The 20622-nt window shown below is 42.2% G+C and overlaps 1 protein-coding gene across 1 annotated transcript; it reads left to right on the top strand.

Annotated features, from left to right (window-relative positions):
• Positions 1-118: 118 nt before the first annotated feature.
• On the top strand, positions 119-19000 carry itga2.2 (integrin, alpha 2 (CD49B, alpha 2 subunit of VLA-2 receptor), tandem duplicate 2). Its single transcript, XM_037099171.1, has 30 exons — positions 119-612; positions 1816-1939; positions 3832-3941; positions 4144-4241; positions 4723-4837; positions 4996-5123; positions 5239-5387; positions 5546-5696; positions 5999-6164; positions 6387-6463; positions 7230-7368; positions 9249-9394; positions 9483-9626; positions 9914-10117; positions 10225-10355; positions 10511-10674; positions 10980-11131; positions 11282-11392; positions 11738-11823; positions 13560-13701; positions 13818-13901; positions 14014-14090; positions 14192-14275; positions 14390-14492; positions 14594-14701; positions 14963-15073; positions 15506-15619; positions 15758-15847; positions 16757-16873; positions 17016-19000. The coding sequence occupies exons 1-30, from the start codon at positions 567-569 to the stop codon at positions 17100-17102; spliced, it is 3558 nt and encodes a 1185-aa protein (XP_036955066.1). The 5' UTR covers positions 119-566; the 3' UTR covers positions 17103-19000.
• Positions 19001-20622: the final 1622 nt, after the last annotated feature.

The raw sequence follows: 20622 nt of genomic DNA, 5'->3' as shown, positions 1-20622 counted from the left end.
TAAATATCTTGAGACATTCTTTGTCTGAGCCATAACTCACTTAAATGAATTGCAGGGATGAGGAGTCAAGTTTCAAACTGTGAACTCTTAACTGATGATGTTCGTTTTATTTATTTCATCTGGCATCTGATGATTTAAGTGTTTCTCCGCTCCTGATGTGGCTTTGGAGCGGATTAAAAAGACATTCAAATGAGTTCTGGGAGGGTGTGGACATCTTTATTATTTATTTTTGTATTAGCTTCCTGACTTCAATTACAATTCAAACCATTAAATGACTTAAAGCTTGTCTCAGCCCCCCCCCACCACCACCACGTCTTGTTATGGCTGACTCCGGCTGATTCATAACCGGTACCTTTTGTAGCCCAGTCAGACTTTTATTACAGACTTCACTTCACGCCCTCTGATAGCACTTTGGGTCAAAGTTTGTATGGGCAGGTAAGAGAGGGAGAGCACAAGTCCTTATTTAGGAGCTCCATCCGGCGCGTCACGGGCTGGCTCCCTGCGCGCAGCGGAGCCTCGCGCTTTGACAAGTGTTTCGTTCCATCACAAATGGAATAAAGACGACGATGGAGTTCTTCCGGGGGTACATCTTCTTCTTCATAGCAGTCATCGGTAAGTCCTGAACCCAGTGTTTTTGTTCACTTTGAAACTTTTATTTCACCTCACCCAAAGAGTTAAACACATCCAAAACATTCTCGCCGGTTTCATAACTGTGGAGTCGGAAAAGTTCAGCCCAGTGAGCTGCTCGTCCCGGCTCTGAAAGCGATTGTAATTTATTTATTTATTTATTTTACACTTTAAACACACGTGAAGAGCAGCAGAGGCTTCGCGCTCTCATCATGCAGTCTGTTTTACTGATCGGATCTGCCTGCAAGTGCTTTTTGTTTTGTGTTTCACCTCACTTCATCCTGCAGCGTTTTCCTCTCCATTCTGCTCCTGAATGCAGGATCCACAGCAAACACACATGGATAAGAAAACAAACAAACAAACACAAAAATAATGAGAAAAAGAGCAGACTCGTTCCATCACAAGTCATCATTTGTGTTGCTTGATGTCTGCTCTGTAACCTGTGGAAGCTTCCCAAGCAGAAGACACTTCTAATTACTCCCCATTTTGTGAACTGGGGAACTATGAATGTGTTATGGGCTTTGCAGAGAGCCCCAAGTGAGGAGGCAAAGTGCTCTGTGCTGCAGGTAAACAGGCGTGGCACAGGGACCTGTAGAAGGTCTCTGGAGTCCAGAGCCAATCCAGTCCACATTCCTCCTGCCTGCCGACTGAGTGGAAGGCAGGCTGATAGCCGAGCTCTGCCTGTATGGGCTTGTGGCTCCGTGTGTGCAACAGGAGTCACTGCAGACAGGCAGATTCCATGTCCTGAGGGGGCTCAGAGGGCTGTGTTTGACGGTGGATTGTGATTATGGAGAAACACTGGCAAAAGTCTGTTAACGCAATCCTCGACACTTCACAGGGAGCCTCACAACACACCTTTTTGTGTTGTGACGCCTTTTTAGTGGGGTGCCTTCCTCTCATGAGTCAGGCCTGATGTGTTTTTTTTTTTTTTTTTAAGTCAATGATTCAACCACAAAAAACACCCACTCCTCTCAAAGGAGGAAGTGAGTATGCCTGACACTGTTGCTAAAGATGACAATTAAGATTGCAAATGTAAGACGCACAAGTGCAAAAATCCAAAATAAAGATAGTATGATCAGTCGTGTTTATGAAGGAGCGGCTTCTTTGATAGTCACAAGAGTTACACAGTGTCATAAACTATCCGTGTCACTGTCACTGTCATGCACCCTCATCTGTCTCCTCCACCAGCGGACACAGTCTGGCGCTCACAGTCCTTCAACGTCGGGACTGCAGGTGCCAAGATTTTCAGCGGACCAGTGGAGGAAGAGTTTGGCTACACGGTCCAACAAACGACGAACCATGAAGGCAAATGGTATGAACTCAAGTTATGGATCGATGATTTACTTCAAGGAAAGAAAATGACTTTCTCAGCCAGTGTGAGTGTCTAATCAATAATTTTCAACACTTGTAGGTCCCAAGTGGATACCGGTTAGTCATTTAATTTTGTGAACGTTTCTTTGCAATTTCTTTGACATACAGTAGAGAGTAGATGCAGAGAGCAGTTTGGTCTAGAGCAAGCAAAAGAGGCAGGCTTTTGAGGATACACTGCGTCAGTACAAGCCTGTAGACTAGAAAAAGCTCAAGTCCAGATTCAACAAGGTGCCTGACATTATCAGCCTCCATGCTGAGAAAAAATTCCATTCATATAATCCCAGCGTTGAGATCTCAAGGCTGTGCAAAGTTGTTGTTGTATAGCAACTGTAATATTTCTCCGTCTTTGAGATGATAGGTGCATCTTCATCTCATCATGGAGAGTTCTGCACGTGGAAGTATCCATTTTGCAAATGAAGGCCTGATGCTGTAAAGCGGTGCACCTTGTTATCAGTAATCTCTGGGTATTCAGTGGCAGGTAAACAACTCACCACACTGTTATACCAACACCACAAGCCTGCACTGTTGGCATGAGACACCGTGACACGATCTCACTTCATCTGTGGACAGTTCAGCTGTATTATTTTCAAACCAGACTGAAAGATCTGAGCAGCCTCTAGATGGATTGTTATGAAATCCCCTGACTTTTCCTCGAGTCCCACCACCAGTTTCTTTCTTTCTTTTCTTTTTTTTTTTACCGAGATGTGAACGCGTTAGTACACAGACGTTAACATTTACACGTCAGAGCACCAATATGCCAAAGCACAGACACATCGAGTTGCCAGCATGGCTGTAGACTCTGAAAGCCATGTGAGCCAAATGTTCGGACGGTTCAAGAGGCCCAAATCTGTGACCGTGATCAGCACATCTGAATCTGACCACAATTCTGATTTGGGCCACTGTCAGGTCTGCTTCAGGTCAACTTCATCTAATTAAGCTGATGTTATTACATCGTCTTGCAGCGCCATAGAAGCTGTTGTATTAAAACCTCCTCGGCACTTATACAAACAATCCCGCTATGTTCAAAGCCGCTAACCCTGCTCATTTGTATCAGTCAAACATTAACTGACCGTCTCAGTGATGTCTGGATATTGTGCTCTCTGAATCACAGTCTCTTGAAACAACTCACTGTCTGAAGGAGTGTCCCGTTTGCGCAACTTGGGGAAGTGCGCCGTATGCGATAGCGGTCTCTGACTGTAATGTATATGCCACATGAGTGTCCGTGGGAAAACAGCAGTGATTCATCCCGTTTCCTGTCCACTCACATCTAATGAGGAGTGATGCGTCCCACTTAGTGGACACTGATCACCCTCGGAGTCTCTACTGAGATTTATTTTCTGATATCTGGATTTGAGAAATGTGTTAACAGCTTCAGCAGAGGGTGGCGTCTGGATGTTGTGACTGATGTGGGAAAAAAAGTGTTTGAAGTGGATAATTATCTGCAAAAACTTGTAGAATGCTGCTGTCTCGTGAGACGTTAGAAGAATGACATGTCGCGCTTGTTGGAACTCGCTCAGAGCAAGACAACACAAGCTTACTGCCACACGGATGAAGATGATATTTGTGTATATTAAGTGTTGTTTTTGCTTTTGAGGTTACAGCAGTGAGGTTTGGTTCCAGTATCATTTTGAAACGCACTTAAAGTAGCAAAATAACTTGAGTTTTTCCTTGTTACAGATATTCCGAAGCCACTTTTCGGCATCAAGTAAATTCTGATGAGTCTTATTAAAGTACTGTATGTTCAACTGGTCGTGCACTGTACACAGAAACATTCAGAGGTACGGTTCATGTTTATGTGAGGGTGCGAGAGATGAATACTGTTGTCCTCCGCAGGCTCCTGGTTGGTGCTCCGTGGAGTGGTTTCAGTCGAAACAGGAAGGGGGATGTTTACAAGTGTCCAGTCTCAGGGTCCAGAAACAGCTGCGACAAGCTCAATCTGCAAGGTGAGGCTTAGTGATTCATCGTTCAACTTTGACCTCTCTGCCAAACACTGGCCGTGTACTTAAAATGCCTCACCAGATGCGGAAGAGATGTGTGTCACCTTAAACTATCCAGACATTTGGATTTTTGTCTGTTTTAGAAATGAAAAAACAGTTACACGTGACATCGGCGGATTACAGAGAAGCTTTTTATTCACTTCCACAGATTCCCTTAGTATTCCAGATGTTAAAAACGTCAACGTAAACATGTCCCTGGGTTTGACTCTGACCCGGATGCCCATGGCCACGCAGCCTGGTTTGATGGTACGTGTGTTTACTTGTGTGTGATAATTTTGTCTCTGCTTTTAAATCTGTGCAGATTTCTTATGAATCCGCTTCGTGTGTTTGTGCTTTTGTGACGCTTAATTAGCAGCCTCGAGGTGCTGTCAGGTATGTTCTTAGCACAGCAGAAGATGAACACACTCTGACGACACAGCAATGTGTCGAGTCAAAACTTCCTCCGAAATGTACATGTAAATGCTATTTTAAAGAGAAAAGGAAGGAATTGTGTCAGTGGTCGAGGTAAGTTTCTTGCTTTCGGTAGGAAGTAGTGCCAGGCCTCTGTGCCACCCACCACTGCACAAAAACTTTTGTTACACTTTTCACGTTTTCGTCAATTTCCACCAAAAAGTTTCTGTTATGAGTTACACTGAATTTACAGTTTAATTTGGTGATGAACTCAGACATCAGAGCTTTTAAAAAAGCATTGATGAACCTTTTCTGTCTTTTTTTTTTACACATATAGATGTGTGGTCCTCTTTGGGGACAGCAGTGTGGCAATCAGGACTTCTATCCAGGAATATGTGCCAAACTGAACCCCCTCTTCCAGCCTCAAGCTGCCTTCTCTCCTGCCGTCCAGAGTAAGACCTGTGTCCTCCGATATTTTGAAACAACGAGTTTGCTGATATTTTTGTCGTTGGCTTCATTGAAGCTAGAACATAAATATAAATACGTACAGAAAATGTTCAGAGATGTGACCTCGCTGCTCTTCAAACGTCTCCTGTCGTGACTTTTCCAGCGTGCGGAGGACCCATGGACATCGTGGTCGTTTTGGACGGCTCCAACAGCATTTATCCGTGGGAACCGATGACCGACTTCCTGCAGAAGCTGATACCTGCGCTTGACATCGGGCCCCAAAGCACGCAGGTGACGGCATGCTTCATCAGCCCAGAGTGGGAAATCAAAGTGGGGATAAAGCAGCGGACACCACTTTCTGTCTTGACGTCGTCACTGACGGCTCTCTGTGCTTTCATCATGCCAGGTCAGCGTCATTCAGTATGCAGTTCATCCCCAGGTTGAATTCAGACTGAACGAGTATAAAACCAAAGATGAGGTGATTGCTGCAGCGTCCAGAATTACACAGATGTACGGTCACTCTACCAACACCTTCGAGGCGATCCGATTTGCCAGGTTGGTGTTGTCGTATGTGTTTGTTTGTCTGATTGCTTTGGTTTCTTCTTTCTCATAATTTGTAAGTTTATGTGTTTTATTATTGGCTAAACAGAACTGATTTTTTTTTTTCTTTTCAACATCCGTCTATGCACTTCCATCGCGTCTGCTGTCTTCAGTCAGTGGGGTTTCCATGATAATTACGGCGGTCGACCAAAAGCTGCCAAGGTGATGGTGGTCGTCACTGATGGGGAGTCTCATGACGAGGCTCTCTGGGATTCAGTCATTCCAGAGTGCGAGGCAAAAGGCATCACCCGCTTCGGTATCGCTGTAAGTGATGATCCCCAGTTTCCTCTCACCATGTCAGACAGTGATGGTACAATAATGAAAGTGTGGTGAAGTGTAGTAGTTCTAGTGTGTGTTCTGAGATGTAACCAGAAATATAGCTGTAGTTTGTGAATTTAAATGGCATCAAACTACTTCACAATCTATATTTTAATGATCTTTATATTTATTGGAGATGTGAATGGGCCTCAAGATGTGATGTTTCGATGTGCCGGTGTCTTTACCCGGATGTTTTTTTCTTCCTCTTTGCAGTCCTGAATTTGTGGCGCTTCCTTTTTCTTCTGCAGGTCCTGGGTTATTACATCAGAAACAACATCGACACGGAGAACCTGATCAAAGAGATCAAATCCATCGCCAGTTCACCCACAGAGAAGTACTTCTTCAATGTGTCGGAGGAGGCGGCCCTCTCCACCATCGCTGGAACACTGGGGAGCCGTATCTTCAACATAGAAGGTGAGTATTTTTGTTGTTATGCTGGTACCGCCTGTTAATTCACACACTCTGTTAAAAAGAAAAAGAAAAAGAAAGAAACTGATCCAGGCGCGCCCAGGCCTGTCTGTCAGGGCTGAAGATTCCAAGAGAGATCATAAGAAAATCTTGCACTTTGTCTTGATTCTGGATCTGCTCCTCTGTTTTCGATTCTGGCGGTTACGTAATGCTCTGTTAATCCACAAGGAACTGGCAAAGGGGGTGATAACTTCAAGATGGAGATGTCCCAGGTGGGATTCAGCGCTCACTACTCCAGCCAACAGGTACAGAGTGCTGCCTTGTACCCCTCTAAAACTTTTCTCTGTCAACACCCAGCTCACATGGTCACTTTTGACACTGAAATGCAAAAAAAAAAAGACCTATTTCTGTTTAACGCTTCAGCACCTCAGCTAAGTTTGGATGTTTTTGTCCTTGTGTCCTTATTCTCAAAATCAACAATCAGATGTGCACCACTCCACAAGATTGTGGATCGCCTCCTGATGTAAAGTCTACTTCACAGTATAGTCATCTCGATGTCTGGGAGTGCAGTCATAGGTGCACAGTGTGAACACAGGAAGTGACCACTCAGTGCTGTGTCACAAAACTGACAAACAAGCAGGTACAGGCTAAACTGTATTCTTCACTGCCTGCTTCATATATTTGGCCCTAGCAGTGTTGATGAATAAGTGCAAAAGTTCCTCCATCTCTTGACTCTCCTTCATTTTTCTGCTGTTTTTACTCTATAGTCTGTCACTCATTGAACAGACATTGTTGGTTGTGCATGCTCCGCCACTCACTTCTACAATCAAAGTTACTAAAAATGTCTGACAGCTATTGAAAAACCACGTGGCCACGGTTTGAGGTGACAGATAAAGTAGTTCACAGACCCTCCTGCTGTACCAGCGCAGTGTTCTCACCGAAAGGAAACTGCATTTGCAACAGAAGCCTGACCAAGATTTTAACCAATGTTCTCCTCTCACGCTATTTGCCTCTCGTGGTTTGTGGTAGTATTCCGAAGATATCTGTTGACTGCTCTTTGTGCTGTTGAAGGATGTGATGATGCTGGGAGCAGTGGGGGCCTACGCTTGGAGCGGGACCGTCGTCCATCAAAAAGGGTCCCGAGCAGACATTCTCCCTTTCTCAGCCTTTGAGGGAACACTTCAGGACAGAAACCACAGCTCATTACTGGGTAGGCATTTAGACTTGTCCTCTGCAGCTATTCAACCAAATCTGATGCTTTAAAATCTTTGCATGAAACAATGAAGGAGTGAGGTGAGGGGGTAGGGTGACTGTTCACTAAGCTGGAAACACTGTAGCGTTGGCAGCCATAGTAGACTGTGGGTGCTGTTTTTAAAGTTGATTTGTGTTATGGAGAAACAGCTTCTCAGCCAACCACCTCTTCCTCTTGTTCACAATTCAGAGAAGCGGAACATCACAGAAAAACTACAGCGATCTTGTCTGTACTGAGTATTTCAGAGATAACATTCATTCGACTAAACTCTAGATGCTACAGGGTTTAAGCCACTGAATGTGCGCGGATATCTGTCATGACACATTGTGCTGACTGACTGTCAGTGTAATTATGGTGCATCCTCAAACCTTAAAATTAACGTAAAATACATGTTGAAGCAGTAAATGGTTTGTTTGCATTTGTGTGGCAACTGCAGTCGAAAGATTATCATTTCAATAGCTTTCAGAGAATCTGTGAACCTACGGTAATCATTTTACAGATATTTTTGAGAAATTGCGATATGTATTCCACAGGTCTTTTGCAATGTTTGGTTCTTTTTCAACATGTCTGTGGCATTTAAGTATGGTGGGAACATCCTTAAGTCAGATTATTTACTTCAGTAGCACTCAAACTGGCAATAGCCAGGGTTTTTTTTCTGCAGGTTGCACAATGTAATAGATGTAGTAGAAGAATTAAACCATCTGCGTCAACACTGGTTCCCTGGTTACACTGGTGGCCTTTACTATACAATTTGGCTTGCCACCAGACACACAGTCAATCGGTAAAAGTGTCAGTGGTGATCCAGTCAGGTTGGCAATTCTCTCTGCTTTCACATTTCTATTATAGACTAAATGATTGAGTAACCTTGTGTGTCTTCCTGTGTTGTTGTCATCTGGGACTCTGGCAAGAAAAGAAAACGTCCAGTTGTTTTTGCAACAGGAGTGTCAAGAGTAACAACACTTGGAAAAAAACCTAGGGGGTGTGAAAGTTGTTTGTTGCTAGGAAAAGTACAAAATCATGTCAGGAAAAGTCTGGAAATGTTATATATTTTTTTTGCTTTCATGTATCATAATGTAGCAGATGTTCAGTCCACAAAGTAATAGGTATGAGACACCGTCTTGTTTAACCTCACTTTCACTATGCCGTTTTTGTCAAGAGGGTATTTCAGAAAATCCTTGGAAAAAGAGGCTCGACTGGCCATGTATTCAGGCACCATTCCTATCAGCTGGCACGTTCGTATCAATTAAATCAAAGAATAAACTCACGTGTTGCCCTGTGCTGTTGTTGGTAGTTGCCACTTGAAGGAAAACAAAAAAGCTAATCTGATTGTCTTTGCGACAGCCGTGGCGACTGTATACAGTACCAACAGTATTTTAATATTGTAAAAAAAATTAAACTGTTTATCAGCGTTTGGTTTTCTGTTCCCGACCTCACTGTGGGTTTACAAACTGCTCCTCACGCTCTTGTTGATTGTGCCGAACCTGTCCAGGCAGGACATCTAACCGTGTTATCATTCTTTCCAGTCCACTGTAGTGGAGTCATTTAATTCCCAGTAAAGTTCCACCCGACTCACACCTGACTAGATGTCTAATCCGCCAGTGTGATTGCAAACACACGTGTAGGTGTGCAGAGCCTTTCATTTGCAAAGTTGTCACTGATTATATCTTTTCAGTGAATGCACTTCCTCTGTCGCAAAGTAACAGGAAAAGCAGCATTTCAAGTACAGATGCTTGAAAAATGAAAAATGGACTTGAGATCAGTATTTGAGTCAGACACTGTTTACTCCCACCAAGTTCAGATGTTGACCCCTTAAATGTGCTACTTGTGGTCATTTCCAGGTTACGCTGTCACCACACTGAGCGACGGAAGGACAGAATACTTTGTGGCTGGTGCACCTCGCTCCAACCACTCTGGACAAGTTATTGTCTACACCGTCAACGCCCAGAAGGAACTTAATGTCATCGATTCAGAGAGAGGGAAACAGGTGCTGACACCGGAGGATTTTTCAATGTACTGTGTGTGTGCAGCCTAGACAAGTTTCACTCATCGTCAGTTGCCAACTGTTGTCCTAGATTGGGTCGTACTTCGGAAGCGTCCTGTGCTCCCTGGACGTGGACAAGGACGGAGTGACGGACCTGTTGCTGGTTGGCGCGCCCATGTTCATGAGCGACCTGAAGAGAGAAGAGGGCAGGGTCTACCTCTTCTCTGTCACCAAGGTATCAAATGTCACTTTAAGAGTAACATTTTTAGTGATCATCACTGTTCACACTGTGATGGATTATTGATTACTGATCATTACACTTCCTCTCATGATTTAAACAGTCTATCAGCACTGGTTGGTATGGAAAATGGGTGTATTGTAAGATTAAGCTGATATATTTAATTTCTTTTAAATTCAAAACTGCCTTTACTACATCATAAATCAGCCTTTTGAGTAAAAAGACATGGGTTTAATTCATAGTTTTATTAAAGCCACATACTTTCTCTTTTCCCCCATTTGAAGGGCATCCTGAACGAGCTGGGGGTCCTCAGCGGGCCGTCCCCGTCTGAAAACGCACGTTTCGGGATGGCAATCTCTGCCGTCCCTGACCTGGACCTCGACGGTTTCAACGACGTCGTAGTTGGAGCCCCACTGGAGGACAAAGGAAAAGGTGTCATCTATATTTACAATGGGGAGAAGAAGACATTAAAGAAAGAGTTCTCGCAGGTACAAAGAAGAGCAGGTTGTTTACTCGGCCTGTGCATTCAAAGCTTATTTTTTAAATTTTTTATATGGTGATTATGTATAATGTAGTGGTTGATCATTTTTTTCAGAGAATCCTCGGCTCCAAACTGGATCCTCAGCTGAAGTATTTTGGAAGATCCCTCGACAGCTTCACAGACCTGAACGACGACTCACTCCCCGACATCTCCATCGGTGCATACGGCAAAGTGGTGCAGCTTTGGTAAGTCAGCAAATAGCGTGATGAAGTTGACCTAACCTTAATTAACCCTAATTAAGTTTGAATTATCACCATTATTATCAAGTTCAGTAAATAAACCCATCATTCACAGAATTGACGTGGCTGGTAGTACTTAAATATTGCGCTTGGTTTTTCAGGGCCAGAGGTGTGGCGTCGGTCAGCGCCAAGGCTTCTTTCAACCCCGATAAAATCAACATTTTCAACAAACCCTGTGCCATCAACGGACGCAAGCTTACATGTTTCACCACCAACCTGTGTTTCACTGCTGCGTTCAGGCCTAAAAACCCTGTTGGACCTCTCGGTAAATCTCACGACCTGTTTGTGTTCTTGGGACTATGTTGCTGTTTGCTGTTAAATGGATTTGTTTCCTTCAGATGGAGCCGGGCTAGCTGTTTTGTGTTAGCCTTCAGGCTCAGTTAAGATAATTAGCTGTTAGCTATACCCTTATATTGAGCATACAGACACGTGTGTGGTATCAATCCTCTCATCTAACTCTTGGCAAGAAAATTAACAAGTGCGTCACCAAAAATGTCCAACTATCGATAAAGATATTCATCCGATTGTTAAAAAGTGTCTGATATACAGCGCTATTTCCACTTCTTCCAGATATATCCTACACTTTGACTCTGGACGCTGACTTGCAGGCGTCACGAGTGACGTCAAGAGGACTGTTCACCAAAAACAGCGAGCGCTTCCTCAAAGAGAAGGCAAAAATATCATCTGCCCCTGTGTGTCGAGACTACGAGGTTTATGTTCAGGTACAGAATGAAAATCATCTCCTTTCTCTTAATATTCATTTGTCAGTACGGAGCATTTATAATCTGCTTTTTTAAAATTGCCAAAATTTTACTTGCCAAAAGTACTGGTAAAATATCTCCAGATTTGTGCACATGTGGTCTCTTCAACAGGAGGCACCGGACTTTGTCAATTCCCTGAGTCTGAAAGTCGAAATCGAGCAGCAGAGCGCAGATGAGAACCCCGTCCTGGATGTGTCTTCTCCAAGTGCCTGGGAGTTCTTTGTAAGTGACTGACTCACTGCAGGAAATCTCTGAGTCCGTGTTGACGTTTTAGGAAAGGAAACAGACGAGGTGACAGAAGACTGTAGACGTAGTGGTTATTTAGAGATGTTTGTACAGTCATTTAAAATGACATGGCGTGCGTGTGTCGTGATGATTACTGGCTTTTAAAACCAGAGTCGCTCCTCTGAGTCACGTCATGTCCTCAGACGCTCTCACAGTAATTATACGTTTTATACATATATAAAACTATTATACACTTTTGGAAATCCGTTGACATTAAAGGAGAATGAGCATCTACTAAAAATGTGGCCTTCGAACGGTAAAGCAGCTCTGTTGTCGTTTCAGAACCCCTTCACTAAAGACTGCGGCTCTGATGACGTGTGTGTCAGCGATCTGGTGCTGAGCGTGAAGACAGACACAAAGGCGACCAGGTGAGAATGACACTGACCTGTCTCAGGTGTCTACTACAACATGTGATACCCCAAACCTGCTGTGTGATTCATGCATGATTTACTGCAGTAGAGAGTAAGAGATGTTTATCACACAGGTTTCAAAATAAAGACATGGCGTGCTCTGTTTCATGGTTTTCACTTGTGCGATGATCCGGATAAAGAATTGTGTTGTGTGTTCTGTGTTAGACGGAGCAAGCTCGGGCAAGTCTGTCAATACTGAGTCAGTTGTTAAATGATGATCTGAAAGGCCATGGAGACCAGTTTTCTCCATCAGGTTTTAACCATCAGAAGGGGAGCCTTATGGTACACACACATATTTTCTTTACCAGTTATTGTTTATCTCAATTTGTGTATATATATTTTTTGTTAATCTGGGCTCTTATCACCACTTTGAGGTTGGCGGAGATCGTCAGCTTTTTAGCTTTAGTCTGATTTATTTAATCAGGGACAGTTAAAGAAACACAAAGTAACGCATTAGCTAAAATGGCGATGTTAAAAAAGGCTTCCTAAAATACATCAAAGCAAAGTCAAAACAGTGCATGTTAAGAATGGAGAAGTCGTTTTGTCAGACGCTGGCCAGAAGTGTTTTCTCAGAACTTTAAAGGCACAGTATGTAAGAACTTTTGTTTAAAATGTTCAAAAGTTTACAAAATGTGAGGAATTAATGAACAGATTTGATGTTATGCTAAAGACAACTATGTGTCGTGTCGCGGAGATATCTATGTACATTAGCGTGCTAACATGCTAGCAGTATAAACACCAACACTCCCTCTTGTGCTCTGAGCTCCCAGTCCAGGCAGAGATAGCTAATAGGACTGCGACTAACTGAGGTAATAGCTAATGGCTACTGTCAGCTTTTTGTTTGAGCACAAATTCTACAGGTTGCACCTTTAAGTTCTGAGTGTTGCTCATTTGGTCATGAATATTTAATGTCATAAAGAAATACTTAATAATCAGTGTGAGAGACTCTAATGTTGTGGTGCTACATATTCATGTTTAATAAATGTGAATAGGACTTTGTCAAAACCCATTTTGCTTTTCCTGGAGGCAGAACTGAACTCACCTACCGACGTGCACCAACCTGTATTTCTTCAAAAATCATGACTGGTGTGAAATAGCTATGACTGCGCCACACACAGGCAGCGTATACTATAGTAATGTACACTTGAATTAAACAGAGAAGAAAGGATGCTCTGAGTGTCAGACCAGTTCTGGCAAATGGGGTGATCCTCTATTTAATGTTACACCCCGGTAACTCCTGACAACCATGACATCATTTTCTATTTTCTGTTTTACGAGTCCATCTTAATTGCTCATAGCTGCACAAATTAGAGTTTTCCAGTTTATACAAAGACTTCATACCTCGTAAAATGGCTGGATTAGACTTGTGAGCTTGGAAGAAATAAACTTTTTAAACAAGGATGTTTGGGTGATACATGCTCAGAGCATTAACTCAGATGAAAAGACTTGTAAGAGAGTAAACAACATTTTATAACACACATGCAGCTGCATTGCATTTTCATTGTTGCAGACTTGGCTGTACACTGTGCCTCTCTTTGTGCTTCCCATAGTTAATGAAGGCCTGGCTCAGAGGAAAGACGCTTTAACCATTCCCTCTTATTCCTACCTGACTTTCGCCAATTAGACAGTACTCATACAGTGGTTATGTCGCTTTAATCTCTGACAGGAGACTAATCTGTGCTCTTGTGTTGCAGCTCCAGTCCTGTTCGGGTCAGCGCTAATAACCGAGAACTGTCGTTTCAAGTCGCCATTAAGAACAAAAAGGAGAACGCGTACAACACCCAGCTGTTGGCCACATTCTCCAACAACCTCTACTACTCGTCCATCTCGTCCCTTGTGAGTGAGAAGTGTTTGTGTTGACGTGATGTTAATGTGGAAAAAAAATAGCGAAAAAATATATTCTTCACTTTTCCGTCTTTGCTTATCTACTGTTCTGAACTATACACTTGCAGACAGATGAAGTAAAATGCACGTCAACACAAACTCAGTCTGTGACGTGCCAGGTGGGATACCCAGCACTAACAAAAGACCAAGAGGTAAGAGCAAGTAAAGGAGATCTATGTCTTGACTAAACTATTGACTTATTATGACTTCTCTGTTCGACTGCTCATTATAAGTGATGCAAAACATCATGTTATGTTGTTGCAGATGAAATTTCAGATCAATTTTGATTACAATTTCGATCAGCTGCAAAATCAAGCCGAGGTGAAATTTGAAGCCAAGAGGTACGCTCGATTAATAATAGAAATCAAATTAAAAAGTAAGACTCTTAATTACATTGTAGACATATATTAATATTCTGTACCTTTTTTTTTTTTTTTTGCAGTGATAGTAAAGAGGACAGACCTGCAGACAACAAGGCGGAAATATCCATTCCTGTCCTCTATGATGCAGGGGTTGTTTTATCGAGGTGATCTTACTTTTTATTACTATTTTCGCTCAGTTAAAGTCATGCAGTGTAGAACTGATGGTTAAAGATGGCGAATGCCTTTAAGTGTCTATTTCTATTTTTTCCTTATCCTAGGGAGACCAATATCAATTTCTACGTGGCAGACACCTCCATCCCAGTAATAACGACGGTGAAAACTCTGGACGACATCGGCCCGGAGTTTAACTTCACAGCGAAGGTGCATTGAATTAATCCATCTGTTAAAATGTCACCATTCTAATTTCTCTTTTTATCTGTTAAAAAAAAGTGATATTAATTCAAACAAATTGTATGTAAAAGGTTTCAGCAGGGAACTTCCCTGTCAACCTCCTGTATCTGACCATTGCTCTACCAATGACCACTAACGGTGGAAACCCGCTCCTCTACGTCACCAAAGTGGACACTCAAGTGAGTACTAAGCTCATATATCAGTAACTTTTTTACAATTTTTTTATTTCATACATATCTATGTAGAATGTGTAACTGAGCTGAGAGGAGCTGGTGGTGATCTGATGATTAATGCTAACGAAGTGCTCAGTCTGGTCAGTTACTGCTCAACAGCCCCAAAACATTTTCTGAGTCACATCAAAAAGTTTCTTTTTTGACGTCAACTGTATGATTTGGAGTAGGATATTTTGGATATTTGACTTAAAGCCTCGCTACCCATAGGGAGGTTCTGTCACCTGTGACTCCAGCGACCTGGTCGATCCTCTGAAGATCGGTGTGAAGTACCACAAACAGTCGTTCTCTGAGGAGAGCCTCCGAGGCATCAAGACACTGGTCAGTCACCTCCATCTTTGCACGGTTTTCCCTTTATTGTGTCAACTTTAATGGTCACTGTGCAATAAGTAATCTAATGTATACTTTTAATACATAATATCAAGTGAGTAAGTGATTTGATGAATGATTCATATGGCTTTTTTGAAGCTACATGTATGAATGTACACTTATAAAACTGCAGAGTGCATACATGGATGTTATTTAGGCAATGTAGGTTTTGTTTTTTGTATTTTTAAATCATTTTTTATGTTCATTTATGCTGTATTCCTGTTGTGCTATACAATATACCTTAATTTTACCCTTCAAATTTAACAGCTCCACAGCAGAATATGCATGTTTCTTTTTACAAATAACCCAGATTGAGAAAAAAATTCAGTGTCATTGCTTTTCTTTTCTTAAAAGTGTTTTATTTAAATTTTTTTCAACCGACAGGACTGCAAGAGCGCAAAATGCAAGTATATCAAGTGCATCCTCAAAGACATTGAAGATAAGAGCGACTACTTTGTGAAGGTTAAAACGAGGATCTGGAGTGGCACATTTCTTCAGGTAAATATAGTCAATGATGAATTTTGTGATGCTGGTTGTTATATCTGCTTTTATTACCACATGTTTTCTGGTGTTGCTGATCGAGAAGTTTATGCTGAACCTGTCACTGTGTTCATTCGTGTATTTGTCTCATGTCAGGCAACATATCAGACTGTCGAGCTGACCTCCACAGTTGACGTTGAGACCTCCAACCCTGATCTGCTCGTTATCGACTACAAGCAGCTGCCAGTAAGATCACGTTTCATTTTTTTTTAAAGTGGGGCCTCGCATGAAGAAACAAAGTTTATGATACTGAGCACATTCCGTCTGTAATGTAGAGCATTTTAAGTCCCATTGTTGAGCAGTCTGTCAGCCACATGTCAGCATATAAAAGAAAACACTTTATTTCAGAAGATTCCAGACAAGAACAGAGTTGATTTTAGTCCATGGATTGCAGCATGCAACAAAAGTGTTTTATTTATGTGTTCTCTTCAAGTTCTTCTCAAATTCAATGGGCATAGTCTGATGTGTGAAATAGCTGTTTATTTATATGCCTTTGCGCCGGCAGTAGTCGAAGTTACAGACATTATGTTGTCCGTACATACAGATGTAACTCAGGAATGCCATCAGGGAATTTTGGCACAAACGTCCTCTTCTACTCAAGAATGAACTCATTAGAATTTAGATGTGAAAAGTCAAGGTCACTGTGACTTCACCAGACATGCTCGATACTTTAGTCTCTAATGCATTTAGGGGGGAATTATCGATAATTCACGATGCTTAACCAACACCCCAAAATGTCAGTATCTGACGTCTTGGGAGTGAGACTCAACAATCAACTATCTTTGAGGTGCACTTACAAACAGCTTAGACAAATCCTACTGATTCTACCTTAACTTCAATACTCTTTGAATCAGTTCTTTATTTGCTTATATTCAGCTTCAGGTAATTGTCGTTACACCATGTGAAGAAGCTCTCTATCAGTCCTCTATACTTCACATGATGATCACTTTTTCTTAAGTCTTTACTACACAGGCTATGTTATCTTAATGATATCGCCACATCTGGACAGACGCAGATGTAAACTGTAACCTGCGTGCAACCATATCTGAGAGAGACAGACCGTGTAATGACCTCTCCTGTCCTCCTGCTGTCCAGGTGGTGGTGACGGTCAATAAACCCGGAGAGAAAGGTGACGTTCCGGTGGGAGTGATAGCCGGCAGCGTCATCGGCGGACTGCTGCTGTTGGCTCTGGCTGTCGGGCTGCTGTGGAAGGTAAGTGTCTGTGCTGTCATTCAAATGTGCGGCTTTTTTGTTCATAGATTCATTTGGAAAACTTGACAGCAGTATATTTAGAATAATGTAAAAATATATAAATGTAATTATTTAGCAGTAACACTGGAATCTCTCCTCCTAGTTTGGGTTTTTCAAAAGAAAGTACCAGCAGCTTCAGAAGGAGGCGGAGGAAGACGGGCAGAGCAGACTCGACAATGAGGTGCTGTGATCCAAAGAGGAAAACTCTTTACTGGGCTGTTCCCAGTGTAGATACTGGTACTTGTCACTGGTTCTTGTAAAGTGCAAATGGACTATAGCTCAATCACTGGCATTTGAATGAAATGGAAGCTGTTCAGTTTGTAAATAAGCAGGGTTCAAACTTCTGTCCATTTTACAGAGGATTACTGTTATAGGTCTTTATTTTTGAGCTTTGTGAACTGTACATTGACTTTTTTGTTGTTGTGCACTGATTAAAATAAATGTAAAAACTGTATTTTACTCCACATGACAGAACCATACACGATACTTTTCTTAGGCCTTAAGTGACACTGGATGTAAATGTTGGCATCTTGAATTTTACACCGACAAATTCTGGGCAAGGCGGCTGACAGATAACAATTAAGATCAATGTGACTTTTGCTCATTTGTCAAATCATTAGACTTTTTTTGACACACACACACTACATGCAGTCAGTCGGGCATGAACTAGAATTGCACTGTTGCCTCGGGCACTCAGGGCTTTTCGACTATTGATGTCAATAGTTTAGATTGTTTAGATTTAGATTTGTACTGTACATACTGTAAGATAAAATTATGATCTTTTGTGTTGGGTTTTATATATGGAAAGAACTGCGACAATGTAAGTCAATGTAACAAGTGTTATTGGTGATGTTTGTGATATTAATTATTTCTTCTTTTGTACCTGTTGTGGCACAACTAGTCAGGTATGAGTACTTTAGTAGCACATGTTCAGGTCTGCAAATGACTATTATTTTCAGAATGGAATGGTTTTCTCAATTAAAGGTCCAGGGTGTAGGATTTGGTGGCACTGAGGGGTGAGGTTTGGAAATTGCAACTAAGTGATCACCCCTCGTCTCTACAGTGGCCACTAAAAAGATGTGAAAGGCCGTTTCTAGAGCCAGTGTTTATCCCTTCCGGGCTACTGTAGAAATACGTGGCATTGCAACGTGGTGGACTTGGTGGAAGTCGAGCCTGCTCAGTCTGTCCGTCTTACACTCAGGTGATTTAACACCACTGAGCAGACAATAATAAACAGAGGTACGAAGTAACAAAGAACAAATGCTTGATTACTGTACTTGAGTATTTATTTTTCTAACAACGTTTTACTTTGAATCCCTACATTTTAACACATATATCTCAACAATCGGCTGTCTTTGTGGTGCGTTTACAAACAGCTGGGATGAATCCTACCGATTCCACCATCAAGTTTGATAATCTTTGAATTATATTGACATGATGTGAGGTTCAGTTAGCTTTGCACAGAAATGGCTGATAGAAGAGTGTATTTTTTTTTCTGTATTTTTGCCACCACTGATTATAATATCCTATTCCTGCCCCTGAATTCTCCTAAATCCTGCGCGCTGGACCTTTGAATCGATTCATAGTTCGTGGTTCATGTTTTTTGAAAGTTCAGTTTCACAGGTTTCATCAGGATGTTTTCAAATTCCCAAAAACCCAATATTCACAAAGAGAAGCAGCTTGAACCAGCAAATGTTTGCTCAAACCAATAAATCGATTATCAAGTTAGCTGAAGACTGATTTTGTGTGGATCAAGTGATTGATTAATTGACCAACTGTGTCAGCTCTAATGTTGTTCATCTGTAGGGCAAAATGTCACAGTGCCCTACATCAACAAAACACACCGTGTAAATCTTGTTCCCTACAGAGTGTCTTACTCAGAAATGTACCTGAAATGCACCCAGTTTGTTCCTTTTCTTGCTTTCAGAGGGAAGTTTGATAGAAGCTAATCCTGCAGGGGTTAAACGTGTATTAGCACAGCTTTGCCACAAGATGGCAGCATGATATAAATGACATGTTCATTATGTTTTCACTGCTCTGTTGATGACTTGAACTCTCCTTTATCAATTAAATCATCATAATTCATGACCTTGTTTTGGTTTGTGTGTCTCCGGTCCTCTCCTGTCTTGCGTTCCCCTCCCTGGCTGGAACACCTCTAGAAAACCCCTGAACCTGCATGCAACCCCACTTGGACCACGTCCCTCCAAGCATCAGTACAATTTTCAGCCTTCCCTCAGACTCGATTACTTTCCTCTCACATTTCTGGTCTTGTTCTCCCACAGCTACATGACTCTCTCCCTGGACTGTTTAGGAATGTGTTTCTGACTGTTTTCCTTCTGAACGAGCCAACCCCAGCACCCAGCAGAGTCTTTAGTATTCATTTCTTCGGATCTGGCAAGGTGGAATATGCTATTTGTCTCTAATAAGTAGCATATTTTCTGGGAGCTGGGCTCGAGCTCTCCTTGTTGGAGGGGGTATATAGAATTTGATAAACGACCGGACTGCCCTGTTTCACAATTGCTCATGCGCTACGCTGTTGTGAAACAGCCTGTTGGATTCTATGTACATGTATATGTGTACAGGGAGCAGTGTGGAAATAGTTGTCGAAATGAGATACGGTGGATGTGTTTGAGTACCTTTGTACAACTCATCCCGCCAGGAATTCCCGCAGATGATTGGCAGGTACAGCCAAAGTACTGACCCAGCATGATTGCTCACAAATTGCTGCAATGTTGTTGTAAATCACAAATGATGTCATAGCAAATTATTCAATAACTGTTGGCTTGTTTTGCACTTTGCAAGACCTTTGGCGTTACATAAATCTTGGCTGTGATCCTCTCTGGTTTCACTGTAGCTGCTTAAAGACTTTTCTAAAGAGGATTCTCTCTAACTTGAAAAACAGCTGATGAGCTGGCACGCAGGAGGCCCTGAAGCTTTCAGTTATTTCATAGAAACCTGAACACTTTGTCACACATTTCGAGTAGATGGTTCACAGTTTCACAGCTTCAACTTTGGACTTTTTTTAATGCCAAATATCCTGAATCAAATGAAAAGAACAGCAGCGTCAACCCCCCTGCCATCAGGAACATGTACAAGCAGTCCTGGTTCATCTCAAAAAGTTCCCATCGGTGCCAATCATTCGCCGCGTGGGTCCGCGTGAGCCTCATACAGCTCAGACCCCGGGACAGAGATCACTGGTGGGACCCTCTGCTGATGCCATTAATGGCTTCAGGACAACAGCCAGCACTTTAAAGTTGATACAGCGGGGCAGAGAGGTGCTCGCATGTCGGGAAATGTTTTGGACGCTTTCAACTCTTCAAAGACACACAGGAGGCACTCAGTGATCGGCCTCTCATAACTCAGCATCACGCCGCCTCGCTGCTTTTGCAACAGTTTTAATACTCAGAAGATTCCCAAAACAACAAGACATAAAACTTAAAGGTCTGTGTGTCAGAATAGAGATTGATGGCAGTCACAGTGACAAATGGGTTGGACTTGATTCTCTACCAACTCAGAACATGTCAATCTTCCTTACTACATGTTTATTCCTGCTTTAGGGAATTAAATACAACTTCAGCGTGGGCATTAAATGAGTCTAATGCTAAAGTACAACTCAGAAACTTTGCTTTCAAAACAAGAAAACTGGGTGAAATACTCAGTCTGAATCTGAAACAGTGAAATTCATGATGTGACATTGTCTAATTGACACA

Source organism: Acanthopagrus latus, chromosome 5 (assembly GCF_904848185.1).
Source record: "Acanthopagrus latus isolate v.2019 chromosome 5, fAcaLat1.1, whole genome shotgun sequence".
NCBI lineage: Eukaryota > Metazoa > Chordata > Actinopteri > Spariformes > Sparidae > Acanthopagrus > Acanthopagrus latus.
Note: the sequence above shows the minus strand (reverse complement) of the source record. Positions and strands in the feature narration are given on the sequence as shown.

Excerpts from the sequence above, each read along its gene's own strand:
- itga2.2 (XM_037099171.1), top strand. The coding sequence starts at position 567 with ATGGAGTTCTTCCGGGGGTACATCTTCTTCTTCATAGCAGTCATCG. Across the intron at positions 13,702-13,817 it reads ACTCGTCCATCTCGTCCCTT|ACAGATGAAGTAAAATGCAC; the intron begins GTGAGTGAGAAG and ends ATACACTTGCAG. Across the intron at positions 14,702-14,962 it reads TCACCAAAGTGGACACTCAA|GGAGGTTCTGTCACCTGTGA; the intron begins GTGAGTACTAAG and ends CGCTACCCATAG.